At 44.6% G+C, this 21,366-nt stretch overlaps 1 protein-coding gene across 9 annotated transcripts in view; it reads left to right on the top strand.

The window, feature by feature from the left end:
• The window catches only part of DOT1L (DOT1 like histone lysine methyltransferase), a 97,450-nt gene that overhangs the window by 63,217 nt on the left and 12,867 nt on the right, over positions 1–21,366 (top strand). For 6 of the 9 annotated variants that reach the window (XR_011683146.1, XM_071451939.1, XM_071451936.1 and 3 more), the window contains 11 exons: positions 2,009–2,100; positions 5,115–5,216; positions 6,027–6,164; positions 7,027–7,152; positions 9,357–9,838; positions 11,160–11,283; positions 12,540–12,686; positions 13,882–14,008; positions 15,338–15,927; positions 19,104–19,309; positions 20,557–20,621. Coding sequence is in view for 8 of the 9 variants with exons in the window: in XM_071451939.1 (XP_071308040.1) it covers positions 2,009–2,100; positions 5,115–5,216; positions 6,027–6,164; positions 7,027–7,152; positions 9,357–9,838; positions 11,160–11,283; positions 12,540–12,686; positions 13,882–14,008; positions 15,338–15,927; positions 19,104–19,309; positions 20,557–20,621 (2,199 nt within the window). In the remaining variant the exon portion in view is untranslated. The remainder of the gene's footprint in view (positions 1–2,008; positions 2,101–5,114; positions 5,217–6,026; positions 6,165–7,026; positions 7,153–9,356; positions 9,839–11,159; positions 11,284–12,539; positions 12,687–13,881; positions 14,009–15,337; positions 15,928–19,103; positions 19,310–20,556; positions 20,622–21,366) is intronic. The other 3 variants (XM_071451940.1, XM_071451938.1, XM_071451941.1) reach the window with 3 other exon arrangements.

Genomic DNA, 21,366 nt, shown 5'->3' with positions numbered 1-21,366 from the left:
GGGATATTTTTTGGGATATTTTGTGGCAAAAAGGTGATTTTGAGGGATGTTTTGTAGCAAAATAGTGATTTTTTTTTGAAGGGTTATTTTGTGACAAAAGAGTGAATTTTGAGGGATATTTTGTGGCAAAAGAGTAATTTTGATGAATATTATGTGGTAAAAGTGATTTTTTGAAGGGTTATTTCATGGCAAAAGAGTGATTTTTTTTAGGGATATTTTTGTGGGATATTTTGTGGCAAAATAGTGATTTTTTTTTGAAGGGTTATTTTGTGACAAAAGAGTGAATTTTGAGGGATATTTTGTGGCAAAAGAGTAATTTTGATGAATATTATGTGGCAAAAGTGATTTTTTTGAAGGGTTATTTCATGGCAAAAGAGTGATTTTTTTTTAGGGATATTTTTGTGGGATATTTTGTGGCAAAATAGTGATTTTTTTTTTGAAGGGTTATTTTGTGACAAAAGAGTGATTTTTGAGGGATATTTTGTGGCAAAAGAGTAATTTTGATGAATATTATGTGGCAAAAGTGATTTTTTTGAAGGGTTATTTCATGGCAAAAGAGTGATTTTTTTAGGGATATTTTTGTGGGATATTTTGTGGCAAAATAGTGATTTTTTTTTGAAGGGTTATTTTGTGACAAAACAGTGAATTTTGAGGGATATTTTGTGGCAAAAGAGTAATTTTGATGAATATTATGTGGCAAAAGTGATTTTTTTGAAGGGTTATTTCGTGGCAAAAGAGTGATTTTTTTAAGGGATATTTTTGTGGGATATTTTGTGGCAAAATAGTGATTTTTTTTTTTTGAAGGGTTATTTTGTGGCAAAAGAGATTTTTCAGAGATATTTTGTGTCAAAAGTAACTTTGAGGAGTATTTTGTGGCAAATAATAATAATTTTTGAGGCATATTTTGTGGCAAACGAGTGACTTTGAGGGCTATTTTGGCCAAAGAGTGATTTTGAGGGCTATTTTGTGGCCAAAGAGTGATTTTGAGGGATATTTTGTGGCAAAATTATGATTTTTGAGGGATATTTTGTGGCAAAAGTGATTTTTGAGGGATATTTTGTGGCAAAGCAGTGATTTTGTGGAATGTTTTGAGGCAGGGTGGATGGGGTCATGGTTTCCATGGGACCTGATGGATCCAAGAGTTCCTTTTGTTACAGGAGAGGCATTTTCAGCATGTTCCTAAATCCATCCTCAGTGGCTTTGTCTGACTTAGAGTCCAAATCAAAAACAAGGGAGAGAAGTGAGGAGACAACTGGCCAGGGGGAGATAGGGTGGACAGAGGCATTTACCCCTGCTAAAATCCCTCATCTGATTTATTTTTATTTTATCTATTTTATTTTTATTCATTATTTTATTTCCATCTTCCATTTTCCATCCTCAATGGATTTCAACCCCAAATCAAAAGCAAGGGAGAGACAAGTGAGAAGAGGTGGCCAGGGAGGAAATGGGGGCAAACAGGGGCATGGCATTTACCCCTGCTGAAATTCCTCATCTGATTTATTTTATCTATTTATTTGTATTTATGATTTTATTTCCATTTTTAATGGCTTGGTCTGATTTTAGTCCAAATCAAAAGCAAGGGAGAGACAAATGAGGAGAGGTGGCCAGGGAGGAAATGGGGGCAAACAGGGGCATGGCATTTATCCTGCTGAAATTCCACATCTGATTTATTTTTATCTACTTATTTTATTTCCATTTTTAATGGCTAAGCCTGACTTTGAGTCCAAATTGAAAGTGAGGAGACAGACAAGTGAGGAGAGGTGGCCAGGGGGAAACTGGGGACAAACTGGGGACAGCATGGCATTTACCTTGCTGAAATTCCTCATCTGATTTATTTCATTTTTTTTTTCTATTTATTACTTTATTTCCATTTTTAATTGCTTATTCTGACTTTGGGTCCATTTCAAAAGCAAGGTAGAGATAAATGAGAAGAGGTGGCCAGAGGGGAAATGGGGGCAAACAGGGGCATGGCATTTACCTGAAATTCCACATCTGATTTATTTTGCAGACTCATTTAAGATCCAGTACATGCAGTTCATGGCATACATGAAAACTCCTCAGTACAAAGCAAGCCTGCAACAGTTACTGGAGCAGGAAAAGGTGGGTCTCACTTGTTCACATTTCTAAACAAAACTACCAGACTCTGAAGTTCCTTGGATGTGGGGAAAGTGCTGGAGATGGGAATTGTGTGCATTTACACCAGTCCTGCTTAGGATGAGCTACTGCCAGGGGGTTTTTGTTGCTAAACTCTTTTTTTTTGTGTTTAAATCACAGAAAAATGGGAGAGCTGCACCTCCCCTGTTCCCTGACAGTGCTGACTTAGAATCAGAGGATCCTGTAAGGGTTTGGGTTGGGAGAGACCTCAAAGCCCATCCAGTGCCACCCCTGCCATGGCAGGGACACCTCCCACTGTCCCAGGCTGCTCCCAGCCCTGCCCAGCCTGGCCTTGGGCACTGCCAGGGATGGTCTCTCCCAACCCAAACCAATTCCAGGATTTTATGAACCACAGTCCATAGAATTATGGATTAAAGAACCATTGCAGTTGGATTAAGAAACCCAAAGTGTCATCACTGCTTGTGGGGATTTAGCACAGCATCCTTGGCATTGATATCAGAATGGGTTGGATTGCACTGATGGGCAAAGTGTAAATGTCCCAAATCATGGACTGGGAAAGGTGGAAAGGCAAAGAGGGTCCAGGGGCTGTGCACTGGGGTGTTTGTCTGCCATGGAGCCACCAGCAGAGGGAGGAGATCTCCTGCCTGAACTCCTCCTTGTCTTGCTTTGTCTCAGTGATCAATGATTTCATTGCTTATCAATTAGCCCTGATGAGTCTGTTCTGCTGCTGCTGTGGAGGAGCTTTCCCCATAATTCTCAGAATTAAGCTTGAACTTCCACTTAAAACCTTCCAGGGCCTGAAGGGGCTCCAGGAGAGCTGGACAGGGGCTGGGGACAAGGCCTGGAGGGACAGGAGCCAGGCAATGGCTCCCACTGCCAGAGGGCAGGGCTGGATGGGATCTTGGGAATTAGGAATTGTGGAATCCATCCCTGGAATGGGTTTCCAAGAGCAGCTGGGGCTGCCCCTGCATCCCTGGCAGTGCCCAAGGCCAGGCTGGACAGGGCTGGGAGCAGCCTGGGACAGTGGAAGGTGTCCCTGCCATGGTAAAGGTGGCACTGGATGAGCTTTGAGGTCCCTCCCAACCCAAAGCAGTCTGGAATTCTGTCCAGGTCCAGCTTTTGGCATTCCCTGTGGAAGCTTTCCTTACTCTGTAGTCTTTGTGAGAGTGTCAGAAAAAAGCCACAGGGCTTTTGTCTCGTGTTTTCCACATTGGGAACTCTCCAGAGGAGAGAAATTAACTTTTGCCACCCCGTTCCTTCCTGAGAAGTGGTTGGTGCTGCTCTGGTGTTCATGGAAACCTCTTTTTCTGTGGTGATTTCCATTTGCTTTCACAGTCAATCAGCACTTAGAACTTTCATCTTTCTCCTTAAGCAGCAGATTTTTCTGCTTGTTCTGCACTTGTCAGGAAAGTCAGCATGAAGTGCACTTGTCTCGTGCACAAATGAAATGATGGTGTGCAAGGGTTGTGCCCTGCACAGAGAATGAATCAGGGGTGTGGAAAAGTCATCACTTGGTGCTGCTGTCCAACAGCTGCTCCACACTTTTAAACGTTAAAATGAGGAATTCAGTATGAAAATATTTTTTTATGGAGTGTTACATGGTAAATTAAACCTGACAGAGGCAGAACTTGGCTGGGTGAGGGGCTGGGTATGGTCTGTTCAGTAACTCCCTCTTACAGGAAGGTTTTCAAGTACAATAAAAATCCCTCTCTAACAATGATTTTGAAATCAGCTGCTGCTTCCCAGAGTGCCCTTAGATGGAGCTGTCAGCCCCTGCAGTGCCTGGGAAGGCTGAAGGAAATGCCTCATGTTGAAAACAAAACTGATTTTCCAGCATCCCCCAGAGCAGCCCCTTTAGCATTGCAGGGACTTTTCCCCAGCCAGGTCTGTGTGTTCCTGCATGTGGGGAATTTCCAGCACTGCTGCTTCCTTGCTTAGAATATCAGCCATGGAATTATTCAGGTTGGAAAGGATTAAGGTGCTTTTTGCCCCTGTTCCCCACTTTTCCTGGAGCAGTGGCTCAGTCTGTGCAATCCCTGCTTGGCCTCAGCAGCACAAGGTGGAGAGCAGGATAATCCCAAAGCTGCACTAATCCTGCATTTGGGGCTGGGTAAATGAGGCTCTTCAGCCTGGCCTGTCCTGCTCTTTGCTGTGCATGGCCATGGATTGAGGGAGCAGGGGCCTGGTTAAGGAATGTTCAGGGCAGGAAATTGCAGTGAGTGGCTCAGGTGACCTGCTGAAATAATGGTGGCATAAGTATATAATATAAAAGTATATATATACATATATATAAATATAAAAAACATAATATTACATATAATATTATATATATTTATATACAATTAAATATTATATAATTATATATAAATATATTAATATTAATTTTTATATATTTATATAATTATATATCTATAATATTTTATATATATATAATGGTGGCACAAGTAGGAAAACTGGTTTGGCTTATTTAGGACTTTGTTCCTGCCTCCCCCCCAGTGTATCTTCATTTACTGCATCTCTTCCATTGCACAGGGAAACTCTGAGCTGGGGCTCTGGGGATTTAGAGCCAGTTCTCTGTTTGGGAGCAGATTTCATGCAGATAATCTTTTCCAGTTCTATTTCTGCTCTGTGGGATGTGATTATTGCTGCTGCTTCATGATGCACTGGGAAGATAAAAATGAGTTTCTAAGACTGTCTTGATTATATTTTACCATACAGGATGAAAAACCTGCTTAAATTTAGTCAGAAATTTACTGCTTAAAAGCTCTTTACTACCTAAAACCTACCTAAATTTAGTCAGAAATTTACTACTTAAAGACTCTTTACAGCTGACTTAACCCCACCAGTATCACACCCAACAAATCCAGGTTCTCAGGAGGCTGGGGCAGGGCTGGATGAGCTCTCCTGCATCCAGGTTCTCTCCTAAAGTGCTCCACAAACCTCCTTGAGATGGCCCATGCTGCAGCTGGTGCTCCAAGTGTGTTTTTTCCCTGTTCCAGGAGAAGAATGCTCAGCTGCTGGGGACAGCCCAGCAGTTGTTCACCCACTGCCAGGCCCAGAAGGAGGAAATCAAACGTCTGTTCCAGCAGAAGCTCGATGAGGTACCTCTGTGCTGGGGGAATGTGTCTGAATCAGCTGCTTGCAAACTTTTCTGGTCCAGCTAAGTGAGAGCAGAGCAGTCTCAGCTCTTCAGCCCCTGCTTTGCAGCAGATCAGGCTCAGAAAGGTGCAATGTGTGTGTCACTCTCTGGTGAAGTTTTCTGTTTGTTGTTGGAATTGTTGTGTGCCCGCTGCCCAAGGAAGGGGACAACTCACAGCCAGCTGGTGTTTGGTGGAGGATTCACCCTCTGCTGCTCAAACAAGACTCTGTGCTGCCAACCCAGCTCAGGAGCACAGGAGGGAAATGTGGGGGCTGCCCACAGACAGTTCTGCTGGCTGGCAAAGTCTAAATGCCAGTTTTACAGGTGAAGGGGTGGAACAGCAGCTCCAAGGTCCTTGAGTCCCTCCTTGTTATCCCCCAGCAGCCACAAAGTGCTTTGGGGAATGCTGGGAGTGGTCCTGAGAGCTGCAGATCTCCTCAGTGTCCCTTGGGAATGGGACAGTCACCAGGAATGAGGGTGTCAGGACCCCAGGAATGAGGGTGTCAGGACCCCAGGAATGAGGGTGTCAGGACCCTGGGAATGAGGGTGTCAGGGCCTCAGGAATGAGGGTGTCAGGACCCTGGGAATGAGGGTGTCAGGACCCCAGGAATGAGGGTGTCAGGACCCCAGGAATGAGGGTGTCAGGACCCCGGGAATGAGGGTGTCAGGACCCCGGGAATGAGGGTGTCAGGACCCCAGGAATGAGGGTGTCAGGACCCCAGGAATGAGGGTGTCAGGGCCTCAGGGACTGATCTCACCCTTCACCTTTCAGCTGGGAGTTAAAGCTCTGACGTACAACGACCTGATCCAGGCTCAGAAGGAAATCTCTGCTCACAACCAGCAGCTGAAAGAACAGACAAAACAGCTGGAGAAGGACAACAGTGAACTCAGGAACCAGAGCTTGCAGCTGGTGGGTCCAGGGGATGCTGCCCTTGGGCTGAGGACAGGGCACAAGCTGGGGGTGAAACATCACCCAGCTGCTCAGGGATGAAGGGGGAAACCTGCAGGAGTCCTTTTTCACCTTTGATTGACCCCATAGCAGATCCTGAGGTGGCAGCTGGCTCAGCTGTGTCCCCAAACAGCTCTGGATGTCACTGGGTCTGGGTCTGGCTGGGCAGGGAGTTTGTGCTTGCTCTGTGGTGCTCATCTTGGTAACTCAAACTTCGAGAATCATGGAACTGGTAATGTGGGAAAAGACCTGTAAGATCTTGGGGTCCAACCATCAAGGAGCAGCACCATGGGCACCAAAACACCAGCTCCTCAAGTGTCACAGCCTCTTGTTGTTTGAGCACTGCCAGGGGTGGGTACTGCTCTGGCAACCTGTGCCAGTTCCTGACCACCCTTCAGTGAGGAAATTTTACCCACCTAAACCTGCCCTGGCCCAGCCTGAGGCCGTTCCCTCTGCTCCTGTCCCTGTTCCCTGGAGCACAGCCTGCCCCCCTGGCTGTCCCCTCCTGTCAGGAGCTGTGCAGAGCCACAAGGGTCCCCTGAGCCCCCTTTGCTCCAGGCTGAGCCTCCTCAGGAGGTAGATGAGGGGAATATCTGGATGTGGAAGCACTGAGGGTGGGTGATAACACTGTTTTAGAAAGTGCCACACTCCCTAGCATGAAACTGGGAGGAGTTTTCAATGAGTTAAGGGCTTTTTGCACATTCAGTGCAAAGTTCCTGCTTTAGCTGGGAGCCCAGGTGTGCAGGGTGAGAGCTCTGTTCTGGCCTCTTTGTCCCTGTCCCTGTTCTGACCTCTTTGTCCCTGTCCCTGTGTGTCCCTGCAGCTGAAGGCTCGCTGTGAAGAGCTGAAGCTGGATTGGTCAACGCTGTCACTGGAGAACTTGCTGAAAGAGAAGCAGGCCTTGAAGAATCAGATTTCTGAGAAGCAGAAGCACTGTTTGGAACTGCAGGTAGAGAGCAAGAAACAAATGCAGAGTCACCAGCTTGGGGTAGCTCTTGGGCAATAGGCCAGTTATGGGTGTTACACTAAATATGGTGGGAAAGGATGAGCCAGGTGCTGCTTTTTTGTTTATTCTTTTTTTATTGCCCCAGAGATTGAGCTTTCTATTAGAGGATTTTAGTAAATAAGCATGTGGATAACTTGTAAAAGCAGGAGGTACCATGACCTGATTCCTTGGTGATGCTGTGGAAGGAGGACTCATGGTTCATCATTACATAAAATTAAAAATCACAAGCTGATGATTTTCATATGTGCTCTGATGTCTCAACTCAGAAATCACAGAATCCCAGACTGGTTTGGCTTGGAAGAGACCTTAAAGCTCATCTCATTCCACCCCTGCCATGTGCAGGGACACCTTCCACCATTCCAGGTTCCTCCAAGCCCATCCAACCTGGCCTTGGACACTTCCAGGGACAGGGTGGGAATCATTTCCCCCAGAGTGACATTTCTCATAGTGACAAGAAATTGAACTCCTTTGTGTGAGATTGGCTCCAGAGCTATTCCAGCCTTTTGCTGGATGCAGAGGTACCCACAGTCTCTCTGTAAGCTGGAGATATTTTCCATTTGGTTTTAAGATCTGAAGTGTTCTTTCTCAGGGTCTCTGAACCACTCCCTTCACTTGGGCCTTTTAGTCTTAAGCTCAGAGCAGAAATTTTCTCTCAAATTTCGAGTCCCTTGTTTTGCGTTGTTCCCAGAAGCAGAGACACTTTTACTTAGAAGAATTTGGAAGCAAAACTCCATAATGTGGAGTTTTGATAAAATAATAGAATTTATATACTTAATAATAGAATTATTATTATTAATCATTATTATTAATAATATAATGACAAATGTATACACTTAATAATAGAATAATAGAATTTATACACTTAATAATAGAATTACTATTATTATTCATTATTATTAACAATAGAATTATTAATTTATTTACTTAATAATAAAATAATAGAATTTATACACTTAATAATAGAATTACTATTATTATTCATTATTATTAATAATAGAATTATTAATTTATTTACTTAATAATTAAATAATAGAATTTATACACTTAATAATAGAATTATTATTATTAATTATTATTAATAATATAATTACAAATGTATACACTTAATAATAGAATAATAGAATTTATACACTTAAAAATATAATTACTATTATTATTCATTATTATTAATAATAGAATTATTAATTTTTTTACTTAATAATGAAATAATAGAATTTATACACTTAATAATAGAATTACTATTATTATTCATTATTATTAATAATAGAATTACAAATGTATACACTTAATAATTAAATAATAGAATTTATACACTTAAAAATATAATTACTATTATTATTCATTATTAATAATAGAATTATGAATTTATTTACTTAATAATAAAATAATAGAATTTATACACTTAATAATAGAATTATTATTATTCATTATTATTAATAATATAATTACAAATGTATACACTTAATAATAGAATAATAGAATTTATACACTTAATAATATAATTACTATTCAATATTATTAATAATAGAATTATTAATTTATTTACTTAATAATTAAATAATAGAATGTATACACTTAATAATATAATTACTATTATTATTCATTATTATTAATAATAGAATTATTAATTTATTTACTTAATAATTAAATAATAGAATTATACACTTAATAATAGAATTATTATTATTAATTATTATTATTAATATAATTACAAATGTATACACTTAATAATTGAATAATAGAATTTATACACTTAATAATAGAATTATTATTAATTATTATTAATATAATTACAAATGTATACACTTAATAATAGAATAATAGAATTTATACACTTAATAATATAATTACTATCATTATTCATTATTATTAACAATAGAAGTATTAATTTATTTACTTAATAATAAAATAATAGAATTTATACACTTAATAATAGAATTATTATTAATTATTATTATTAATAATAGAATTATTAATTTATTTACTTAATAATTAAATAATAGAATTTATACACTTAATAATAGAATTACTATTATTATTCATTATTATTAATTTATTTACTTAATAATTAAATAATAGAATTTATACACTTAATAATAGAATTATTAAGTGTAGTCTTTCATTTTTGTTTTCCTCTTCATTTAAAGATCAGCATCGTGGAACTCGAGAAGAGTCAGCGGCAGCAGGAGCTGCTGCAGCTCAAGTCCTACACACCCTCAGAGGAGCCCCTGCCAGTGCAGCTGCACAGCAAAAGCCACCTGAGCCGTGACCCCGAGGCTGAGCAGGGCAGGTTCCAGCTGGAACTGGAGTGCTCCAAGTTCCCCATGCCCCACATCAATGGCATGAGCCCCGAGCTGTCCATGAACGGCCACGCCACCCCCTACGAGCTGCAGCACGCCTTCAGCCGGCCCTCGTCCAAGCAGAACACCCCCCAGTACCCCAACTGCCACCTGGACCAAGACATTGTGCCCTGCACCCCCAACCACAGCAGCAGGCAGAAGGCAGACAAGGTGACCAGCCTGGCCCTCCCTGATTACACCAGGTTCTCCCCTGCTAAAATCGCCCTGCGCCGACACTTGAATCAGGACCACGGAGTCAATGGAAAAGCCACAGCTAGTGAGATCCAGAGGTGAGAGAGAGGTGGGGAGGGAGGGTAGATAGCAGAATAAATCACATGGATTCCATTTTCTTCATGGTGGAAAAAGCCCCTTATTTGTTGGGAAGGATGAAAGTTTGACAAGAAAGTCTCACAGATGCTTAGCAGAAAGATTTTTGAATGGAGAGTCCGGTGAAGGAATAGAAATGAAAGCAAGTTTTGATATTGAAGAAAAGAATTGCTGAGCCAGTCTTACTGGATAACCAAGGAGGCAAAGGGTGTGTTAGTTAGAAGGGGTTTTTATGGCTTAGAGCAAAGGATAAACCCACCCCAAACAAGAAGATGTTTTTACCAAGCAGAAAGACAGCACAGGCAAACAAGGCAGCAAAGTTGCAAGTAGAAAAAAAGTCTCAGAATTTTCCACTGCAAGAAAACTGAAAAACAACTTCTAGATTAAACTGTAATGTACTGACTTTAACTGATTGGAGAACAGTAACATGAATATGGTAATTATAGTAGTTATGATAGGCTATAGATAATAGTTAAGGTATAGATTGGTTCTGCTGTATTAAGATGCTCAGCAAAGTCTAGAATGCATTGTAACCAAAAGAAAAGTCTCTAATGCAATGGAACCAAAACCAAAGGGTCTCCAGGCCTGCCTGCAGCTGGAGCTCACAGCTGTGGGCACAGCTCTGTCACCCACCACCCTGGACTGCTGAAACATCTTAGATACAATAAACTGCATTTTGGAGAGCTGCCTGGAGTCCCACATCTCTCATTTAGGCTCTTACACTTATTTATTCACATAATTCATTTTTATACAGTTTTATACAGGCCTCATGTGACTCCATTTGGAGTTAGTAGTTTTCTTGCCAATTATTATTAGTTAATAACAAGTTGTTACCCTGTATTGGTCATTCAAACCCCTGGTGTGTACACACAGGGAAAGTTGTTTGTGAGAGATAGTTTTCATTTTTCTATCTAAAAACAGTTTATACAGGTTCTGGTTGTTTGTCACCCAGGAGGAGATTGTTATGTTAACAAAATGCTCACACCAGGATTGCTTTCACATGGGAACTTGCAAAGTGCTGGCTTTGCCACTGATTCCAGGAGAGCAGACCTTTCTTAATAATTTTTCTACCTTACTGCAACAGGTAGTGTTAGTAGCACTGGTAATTTAGATTGGGAAAAAGTATTTTTCAAACTGGAGGTTTATCTGTTTTAAAAAGTTTTGTTTCATGAAAACGAGCAGTGAGAGCTAATGGGGTAAAAAGGTGGGACAGGAATTGAGTGTGGTACAGGAATTCCTTGTCACTGGCTTTTGCATCCTGACAATTGTACATCTCTGTTCCAGAGCTGAGCATGTCAAAGAGAATGGCCTTACATATCCAAGCCCTGGAATTGCAAATGGCATAAAGCTGAGTCCTCAGGAAACTCGGCCCTCCTCCCCCGCGGCCTTACCCAGTGCAGGAGAGAAGGTAAAGGATCTGCTGCTGCTCTGGGCTGATCCTGGGGCAGCAAAGGGCAGCTGGAAAACACAGCAATGGCCTGGGAAATGCAGGAATGGCCTGGGAAATGCAGGGTTGGCCAGGCTGGAAAATGCAGGAATGGCCTGGAAAATGCAGGAATGGGCAGGTTGGAAATGCAGGACTGGCCTGGAAAATGCAGGACTGGCCTGGGAAATGCAGGAATGGGCAGGTTGGAAATGCAGGAATGGCCTGGAAAATGCAGGCTTGGCCAGGCTGGAAAATGCAGGAATTGCCTGGGAAAATGCAGGAATGGGCAGGCTGGAAAATGCAGGAATGGCCTGGATAATGCAGGAATTGCCTGGGAAATGCAGGGTGAGCCAGGCTGGAAAACACAGGAATGGCCTGGGAAATGCAGGAATGGGCAGGTTGGACAATGCAGGAATGGCCTGGAAAATGCAGGCTTGGCCAGGCTGGAAAATGCAGGAATGGCCTGGGAAAATGCAGGAATGGGCAGGCTGGAAAATGCAGGAATGGCCTGGGAAATGCAGGGTTGGCCAGGCTGGAAAATGCAGGAATGGCCTGGGAAATGTAGGGTTGGCCAGGCTGGAAAATGCAAGAATGCTGCTTTCTGTGGCCAGCTTGGAATGGGAAATAATACAAAATACAGTGGGTGTGATGCAATAAATCAGAGCTGGTCAGAGGCAGAGAAAGATGTGCTTCTTTCTGAGCTCCAGTAATGCAGTGGGAACACTGTTTGATCCTGCATGTGTCTGCTTGAACTGGGCAAGAAGGCTCTTTCATAGTTATAAAAATAAAGAGTAGAAAAGATGGTCCATGTAATTGGTGCAGCCATGGAGCATATTGGGGCTCACAGAGCAGCAGGTGCCCTGCAGTAGCAGGTTGCCATGGAAATGCATCTGGCTGCTCCAGAGGGCCTCAAGATACAAAATCTGACATCTGAGTGCTTTTCACAGAGCTCTAACCCAAACACAGGGAAATGAGCTTGCCTAAGGCTTCCTTTTCCTGGTGCTGGGGGCCAGCAGTGGCCTTAATTTACCCATTCAAATGGGAAAATTTCTGTGCTGTGGATGTTGCTGTCCCAGGAGCCCCAAGCTGCTCCCTGTCTGGTGTAGTCATCCCTTAAAAAATTCTTTTAAAAAAAAAGGGATGGGGGAATGACACACACCTAGAAACAAGCAGGTTATCATTTACAAACCTTTCCAATATCCTGTGTAAGAACTTTGCTTTCTCTTTTGATTTTCCAGGTTTTGAGAGAGAGAAGTTCTGTGAGTAATGGAGAAACTATCACCAGCCTCCCTATCAGTATTCCTCTGAGCACAGTGCAGCCCAATAAACTCCCTGTTAGTATCCCTCTGGCCAGCGTAGTCCTACCTAGCCGTGTTGAGAAGGTGGTGAGTAAGGGATTGTCAACACTTTCCATCCCTAAATCAAATTCAAATCCCAGGGGGCAGGAATGGGGTGCTGTGCCCCAGGATCCTCCATGGGCTGCTCCTCAGGGGTGGCTGTTGGGGGATGATCCTCTTGGATGCTGTAGATTTTTCCTGTCCTTTCTCTGTGGGGTGGTGGAGGGAGGTTCAGCCAGGAAGGAGAGTAAAGTGAATGCCTCAGGGGAGCCTAGTCTGGAATGTGTGTCTGGGTGAAAAGCCTGAGGGTTTGTGGCAGTGGAAGAAGAGAAATGCATGTGTCCATTTGTTCTTAGCCCTGCTTTCTGCAGGAACTTTCTGGGGGAGAATTCTTCTGCTGTGTGCAGGGTGAGCTTGAGCAGCCCCTTGGGGCTGGGATACCTCCCATGGGAGTGGCTGCTCTGTTGCAGAAAGCTGGGGCCATTTCTTTTTGAGATGTGACAAGTCCCTGCCTCTCTGAGAGGAGGAGCAGTTCCAAAAGGCCTGGTCCAGTTTCTCACAGCCTTTGTCACAGAAGTGCAGCAGCAGAGAGCTGAGAAGCATTTGCTGCTTTTGCTGAGAGCTCTGAGTTAGAATCCATCCATGGCTTGTCTTTCACTCCCATTTTGGGAAAGCCAGAGCTGGTTCACAGAATTGAACCCATTGCATTTTTCCAGCTGAAGACTTCTGGCTTTAGCAGAACCAGAGTCTGCTCAGCTCTGGGTGTCCTCAGGGCAGTGCCAGCCCTGGGTGGCACCTCCCTGTTTGTTCAGGCTGCCTTTTGACAGAGAATATCCCAGAGAACATGGCCTGATGCACTTCATGTTCCCTTTGGGTTGTTTTGGGAGTTTTGTGAGCACAGGCTGGGGACAGGATACAACCATCAGTCTCCTCCCTGCTGCAGCAGTGGGTTGAGCCATTCCTGCTCCTGGCAGAGCTGTCCTGAGGCTGAATATCCTGGGATGAGGAGCCTCTCTGTCTGCATGGTGCCTGCTGTGTGTGAGATACCACTGCAGCATAATCAATCACTACTTTGGGGCCATAACGTGCTGATCCATGTTTTTCTCAAAACAAGCTGAATCTGGGGCACACAGGAAGCAGAGTCACTTCCCAGGCAGCTGTACAGATGTACTAATGCATGTGAGTTTGGTTGAAGCTGGAGAGTTCTGATGCTGTTTCCTGAAATGCCTTTTTCTCTCCCCAGAGAAGCACACCCAGCCCAGTTCACCAGAGCAGAGACTCATCAACACTTGAAAAGCAGATTGGTGCTAGTTCTCATAATGGCATAAGCAATGCTGCTGGAAACAAGCCTCTGGCTTTGGCTACCTCAGGTAACAGCCTCACCTGTGCTCAGCTGCTCCTGTCTTGGGGCAGCACCCAAATGCACCCAGCTGAGTTTTCCAAGCACTTCTGGCCAGGTGCTGCAGGCCCTGGAGGGCTGGATAACTGTGGGTGGGAGCAGAAACTCATGGATGATGCTGTGATGTGCATCTAACACAAAGGGTTGGATTGATGTGCCTTTACTTGTAAATAAACAATTGCTTCTGTGAGTTCTGTGGGGATCCAGAGATTCCCACTGATTTATAGTGCAGGCAAACCTGCAGAGTGTCTGCAGCTGGTGACACAGCTGTGTCCTGAGCTGGTGATCCAGCTCTAAAAGTTTTATTTTACAGGGTCTTTAAATAGCAGAATGAATTTTTTGGGGCAGGTTATGGAGGTGCCTCGTGAGCAGCTGTAAAGGCACAACAACCTGGGTGGGAAAAGCTCAACTGGGAGAGGCTGGGGATCCCTTTAGGTGCAGACATTGCTTCTGACTCACTCATCCGTGGAAATCATGGTCTTTAGCTACCCTGGCAATGTTATGGGCCAGGAAAAGTAGGTTCTACAGCTGATCCCTCACCAAAGAGTGCTTTTGTTCTCAGTGTTTACCACCCCCAGGGGCTTGGGTTGTTTCAGTATCTGTTTTGCAAAGGGCTTGCCTGCATTTATCTATAAAGCAAATGAAGTATTTAAAAAAAACTTGTTGTAAACCATTACCATGTTGTTCCCTTCTGCCCTTTTCATTTAGAGAGCCCAGGCCATCCTAAAGTCCTAAACCCATTTCTGATACCCCTGACAAACACTGGATTCCCTTCCCAAGATTCCTCCCTTGTGGAATTTTTCTGCCACTATGTCTTTGAAGGTCCCCTGTCACTCCCTAAGTGCCAGCCTTTTGCTGAATTTGGAGGAGGTTGGGCTGTGTGGATGGCAAAGTCCTTCTCTTTTTGGGGAAGGGAAGGACTGAGTCTGGCCATCCATCTCCTTGATGAAAGGAAGGAGTTGAGAGTAGAGGAGCCCTGATTTAAAGAGGGGTAATAGTTCAAACAAAGCTAAACTCAAATTCCATGTAAAACTGGGAGGAGCACGTGTTCTGTGGGTACCTCCATATATCAGGTGAATTTTCCTGAACTGGCAAGAGAGCAGTGGAAGTCCCTAACCCCCAGCTGGCACCTCAGCACCCAGAGAGCCACGTGGAAAAGCAGCCCTGTGTTTTCCATGTAATCCAGGGCCACTGGCTGTCATCCAGGCAGAGCTGGAATCCCTCCTGGCCCTCCCAGCCCTGTTCTCAGTGACCTCTCTTGCTCAACCCCAGCAATGATCTATACTTTCCCTCTCAACAGGTTTTTCTTACTCTTCTGGCTCCGTGGCAGTCAATGGAAATCTTACAAACAGCCCAGCCCATCTTAACCATAGTGTTGATCAGGCAGCTCTGGACGACTCTGGGAGTCTCTTTAACTCTGTAGGGTCTCGGAGTTCCACTCCACAACATCCTTTGCTAATGATGAGGAACTCTGGGCAGAACTCCCCTGCTCAGCAGCACTCGAGCCCCCGCTTAGGTGGCCCGGCCCAGAGCCTGGCAGGGGGACTGCAGAGTGCAGAGGCTCAGAAGATCTTTGCCGAAGCAACAAAGGGGGACCCGCAGTGTGATGCAGCCTTTTCAGATCCCGAGAACGAGGCCAAGAGGAGAATCATCTTTACAATCTCTCCTAATACAGGACATGTAAAACAATCCCCTTGCAGCAAGCACAGCCCCGTGGCCGGCAGCTGCCAGGCCCACGGGCAGGACGGGAAGAAGCGGGGCCGGCGGAAGAGATCGAACCCGGGCAGTGCCAGCGGCAACGGCGCCGTCTCCCCGAAACGCAAAGCCCTGCCCTCGCTGGCCGGGCTCTTCACACAGCCCTCGGGGTCACCCCTCAACATCAACTCCATGGTAAGGCCACCAGCTGGGCTTTGGGAGAGCTCTGGGAGTGAGGAGTGCAGCCTGGGTGGTGGCTGTAACCTGTTCCTTGAAATGTGGGATATCCCTGAAAAATAGCTCAGCTACCTTCGAAGGTATAAAATCAACAGAATGGCTTCTGTGGTAGTGTTGGAAACAAAAAGTGTGGGTTTAGAGGGTGGTGGGTGTTACCTGTTCCTTGAAATAGGGGTCTCCTCGAGCTAGGTCTCATAAGCTCTTGCAGATTTATTTCACACCCAAGGTAGCTCAGCTACCTTAGAAGGCATAAAATCAACAGGATTTTTGGTAGTGTTGGAAACAAAAAGTGTTGGTTTAGAGGGTGGTGGGTGTTACCTGTTCCTTGAAATAGGGGTCTCCTCGAGCTAGGTCTCATAAGCTCTTGCAGATTTATTTCACACCCAAGGTAGCTCAGCTGCCTTAGAAGGCATAAAATCAGCAGGATGGCTTCTGTGGCAGTGTTGGAAACAAAAAGTGTTTAGAGGGTGGTGGGTGTTACCTGTTCTCTGAAATATGGGATATCCCTGAAATAGGGGTCTCCTCAAGCCAGGTCTCATAAGCTCTTGCAGATCTATATCACACTCAAGGTAGCTCAGCTACCTTAGAAGGCATAAAATCAACAGGATTTTTGGTAGTGTTGGAAACAAAAAGTGTTGGTTTAGAGGGTGGTGGCTGTTCCCTGTTCCCTGAAATAGGGGTCTCCTCGAGTCTCATCAGCTCTTGGAGATCTGTTTAACATTCAAGATAGCTCAGCTACCTTAGAAAGTATAAAATCAACAGGATTTGGAAACAAGAAGTATTTAGAGGGTGGTGGCTGTTACCTGTTCCTTGAAATGTGGGATATCCCTGAAAAATAGCTCAGCTATCTTAGAAGGTATAAAATCACTAGGATGGTTCTGTGGTAATGTTGGAAACAAAAAGTGTTGGTTTAGAGGGTGGTGGCTGATACCTGTTCCCTGAAATAGGGGTCTCCTTGAGTCTCATCAGCTCTTGGAGATCTATTTCAAACCCAAGATAGCTCAGCTACTTTAGAAGGCATAAAATCAGTAGGATGGCTTCTGTGGTGGTGTTGGAAACCAAAAGATTTTAATAAAAGGCAAAATAACAAAACTCTTTACAGAGAAGAACCGAGCTAGGTGCCAGAGGCCCTTTGCCTTTGGTAAAACACCTCACAAAAGGCATTGGTTTCTTTGTTCTCCTCTTTTTCTAAATTGCCCAAGCAGGACTTTTTGGCTCCTGTGCAATTAGCTATCCTTAAGTTTGAGGTGAAGTCCCCCAGGTCCTATAGGTGTCTTTTCACCTAATAGAGGAGAGAAACTTCTGGGCTTCTTTCCTTTTTAAGGGGAGTTTGGTCACTCTGTCAACAGGGGGCACATTCCTATAGTTCCCCAGGGAGCATCTCCTGTGGCAAAGCTGTTTGGGTGAGCATTCAGGCAAGGCAGGAAAATCCACACACACCACAATCAGCATGGCAAGCTCAGCAAAGAGAGGCAGAAGGGCCTTTTGTGTGGTGTGAAAAACACCTTCACTCTCCTGTGAAAATTTCAGAAGTTTAATAAAGGAAGGGTTTTCAGCCTGTGAAAAACACCTTCACTCTCCTGTGAAAATTTCAGAAGTTTAATCAAGGACAATGGGAGACAAGGCCCATGGAGCAAAGGTTATTACAGGCATATTGGGGGATACCCCTTAAATACCTTTTTCCTTACATCAACCTGTTGCATATTCATAGACCCTTATGAATATCCATAAACTAGTCTACATATTCCAGGAACGATTTTATGTGGTCCCTTCTTGGGTCTGCCTTTTTAGAGCATGCATGTTTCTTAGCTGTGGTTTTGGTTCCTTTTCTTTATCGCTTCCAGTTTTTGGGCCTTGGTCCACACTTTGTTCAGACAGCAGATGCTGATGGTTGGCAGATCTGTGCAGGTGTCCTTACCCTGTATTCATTGGATGTTATCCCATCCAAGCAGGCATTTTCACACCAGCACACTTATATCAACTATTCCACTATTATGTCTAAGCTTAATTAATAACAGAAATAAAAACAATATCTTTATAACAAAGATAACATCACACATATAAAATTCATTTTACTTTAACATCACACATATAAAATTCATTTTAATATTCGTGAAAAGCCAATATTATAATATGTATCTATAACATATGGTCAGTTCCAGCAAGGTTTATTTCAGCACACTGAAGGGGAACCAGAGACAAAAGACAAACCATGTTCTGTGCACAAGGTTAAGTAGGAGAGGGCACAGGGGTGGCACAAAGGGCAGGGCAAAGGCTTTGGCTTTCAGGGAAGATGGGGATGGCCAGCAGGGGTACCACAACCAAGGAGAAACAGGGAAAGGAGAAACCAGGGGAAGTTGGGACATATGGGGGAAGGAGCTGGGATGGATCAGTGTTGGGCAAGACCCCATGGGGAAGTGTTTTCTGTTCACCCAGGGGGTTAAACTCTATGGGAAGAGTATGGTGAGACTATGGTAAATCTCTGCAAGGCAAGGCTCTGGGGATTTCCCTGAGGGGGAAGGAATCACAGGATTCTACAAGGGATAAGCTCCAGGCTGGAGCTGGAATTGCCATGAAGGCTCTTTGCAGCAATTCCTGCCTGCCTCTCATTTTCACTAAGTTGGTGAACAGTTTGTGTATAAGCAGAATGTCTTCAAAGAGCTCTTTGCTGTCAGAGCATTAAAAATTAAAAATAATCTCTTCCCTCATGACAAAGAGCTTGTTTCTGCAGTGAAGTTGAGTTTTGAGGCTGTAGATTCAATATTTTGAAAATAGTTTAAGCTAAGATTGACTAAACAGCAGAGGAGTGCCAGAAGCATATGGCATTCTTGCTAATGAAGCCAGCTAGAGAGTTGTGTGCATGTGATCCTGCAGTGTAGTTTGAGAAGAAAAGGTTTATTCCAGGTCGTCATTTCTGATGTCAAACGTGAAATCAAAGAATGAAAATTAGCTATTTTTCCAAGTTTATTTAAGCTCTCACCCCAGGTTCTAATGCAGGAGGTGGAAGACAGCAGCAGTGCTAAAGCAGCAGCTGTTGGATGTCCCAGAGCAAGTTAAACCTGCATTCAAATCTTTATAAGTTGCCTTTCCAAGCATACTCTCATGTGTAACTGCTTTCTTTCCTTTTCACCCAGGTCAATAACATTAACCAGCCCTTAGAAATAACAGCCATTTCCTCTCCTGAAAACTCCCTGAAGAACTCTCCTGTTCCTTACCAGGACAATGACCAGCCCCCAGTGCTGAAAAAAGAGAAGCCCCTCGTTCAGAGCAACGGTGTCCATTACTCCCCCCTGACATCGGATGACGAGCAGGGCTCTGAGGATGAGCACAATAGCAGCAGGTGAATGCACAGGCACAGTTTCAGGATAGGGTTTCTTTCAGGGCTGATAACACTGCTCTCAGCAGGAGGGGTGTGTTTAAAGCCTCTTTGTTCTCCTTGCTTGAAGGCCCATCCCATTATCCCAAACCTCTGATGTGGCTGAAGCTGGGAACAGGGAAGGTATTCAGGCAGTAGAATGTGGGAAGCTGCTGTTGCTGCTGCTGTGTTTGCAGAGCTGGCAGGGTCTGGCCTTGGAGAAATGGCTGAGAAATGGGGGAGATGAGGGGAGGCTCCTGGGGGCTGCAGCTCCTGCCCAGGGCAGGCACAGGGGCAGGGGCTGAGCTCTGCTCTGGGACAGGGACAGGAGCCCAGCAAGGGCTGGAGCTGGGCCAGGCCTTGGCATGGAGCTCAGGGCAAGGTTCTGCCCCCCGAGGCTGCTGGGCACTGCCCAGGCTCCCCAGGGAATGGTGCCAAGGCTGCCAGAGCTCCAGGAGCTCCCAGGGGTGCTCAGGGTGGGGTTCTTGGGGTGGCTGGGCAGGGATGGGGCTGCACTGATGATCTCTGTGGGATCCAGCTCGGGATATTCTGGGATTTATTCCCCTTGACCAGTGGGGCCAGCATTGCCCAGCTCATTTTCCCATCCTGGCAGCTGTGGGGTTTCTGTTTGCTCTGCCAATCCAGGAAGGTGCTGCTGGCAGCCCCCAAACCAGCCTGGTTTGCCTCTCTCCCCCCCTCAATCCAGCAGGAATCAGGAGAGGGCTCAGCCCAGGGATGGCAGAACCCAGGAGGGCCCTGGCACAGGGTGCCCAGAGCAGCTGGGGCTGCCCCTGCATCCCTGGCAGTGCCCAAGGCCAGGCTGGACAGGGCTGGGAGCAGCCTGGGACAGTGGGAGGTGTCCCTGCCATGGCAGGGGTGGCACTGGATGGGCTTTAAAGTCCCTCCCAAGCCAAACCATCCTATGGTTCTGAGAAAAATAACCTCTATAGTAATGTGGTTCTGCTTCTCGTTTTGAAAGAAAACAACAAAGTTCTCTGAACGTGCACTAATCCTGTCAAAGAGCAGTAATTCTGTAATAGCTCCTGCCTAAAGCTTGTGGTGGGGTTTTGGATGCTTATAAATTCCTTTAGTGACACAAAACTGTGGGACTGAGTTGTTTTTTTATACTCTCATCTGATAGGACCTGATCATGAGGAGTATAAATTGTGAGGGGAAATGTGCAACAGAAGGTTTGTGCTATAGGTGCAATAACCTTTCTATTTTCCCACTAGAATTGAGAGGAAAATTGCAACAATATCATTGGAAAGCAAATCTCCACAGAAGACTGTTGAAAATGGTACGTGTGAGGAATGGGAATTGTTTGTGGCAATGGCTGGGCCTGGGATGGGTGAAGCTGACAGTTTCTTTCTGCTGCTGGACCAAGTGTCATTCTTAATCATCATTAAGCCAGGTGGCTGCTAATTCCAGATTTTGGGTCACTCCTTTCTGTAGTCACAGGTCAGCAAAGACCTGACCAGTTTTTTCACTGACTCAGGGTTTGAGGAGGGATCTGTAGTACAAATATAGGGGGAAAAAACAGATCAGTGTTCTCAGACTTTTCTACAGTGTTAAACTGAATTTTAAGGACTTTCAAGTGACTTCACAAATATTTCTGCCTTTGGTTCAGAAATAAAATTACAGACTGATAAAAGGTGGGTTTTGAAGGATAAAAAATGTGGGTGCTGCTGAGAGAAGGGTCTGAATCACCAGGAGCAGCTGGGGGAGCTCAGCCTGGAGAAAAGGAGGCTCAGGGTATCCTCACTCTCTACAACTCCCTGAAAGGAGGGGACAGCCAGGGGGAATGAGGCTCTGCTCCCAGGAAACAAGGGACAGGACAGGGAAAAATGGTCTCAAGCTGTGCCAGGGGAGGTTTGGATTGGATATTGTGAGAATTTTTTATTATCATGTGTTATTTATTTATATCTTATGTTATTTCTAATTTCAATGCCTGACCACCACTAAAAGCATGGTCAGACATTGAAAGGGGCTGCCCAGGGCAGTGGTGGGGTTCCCATCCCTGGAAGTGTTCAGAAAACCAATGG

Source organism: Agelaius tricolor, unplaced genomic scaffold, assembly GCF_023055355.1.
Source record: "Agelaius tricolor isolate 1412-34295 unplaced genomic scaffold, bAgeTri1.0.p SCAF_33, whole genome shotgun sequence".
Lineage (NCBI taxonomy): Eukaryota > Metazoa > Chordata > Aves > Passeriformes > Icteridae > Agelaius > Agelaius tricolor.
Note: the sequence above shows the minus strand (reverse complement) of the source record. Positions and strands in the feature narration are given on the sequence as shown.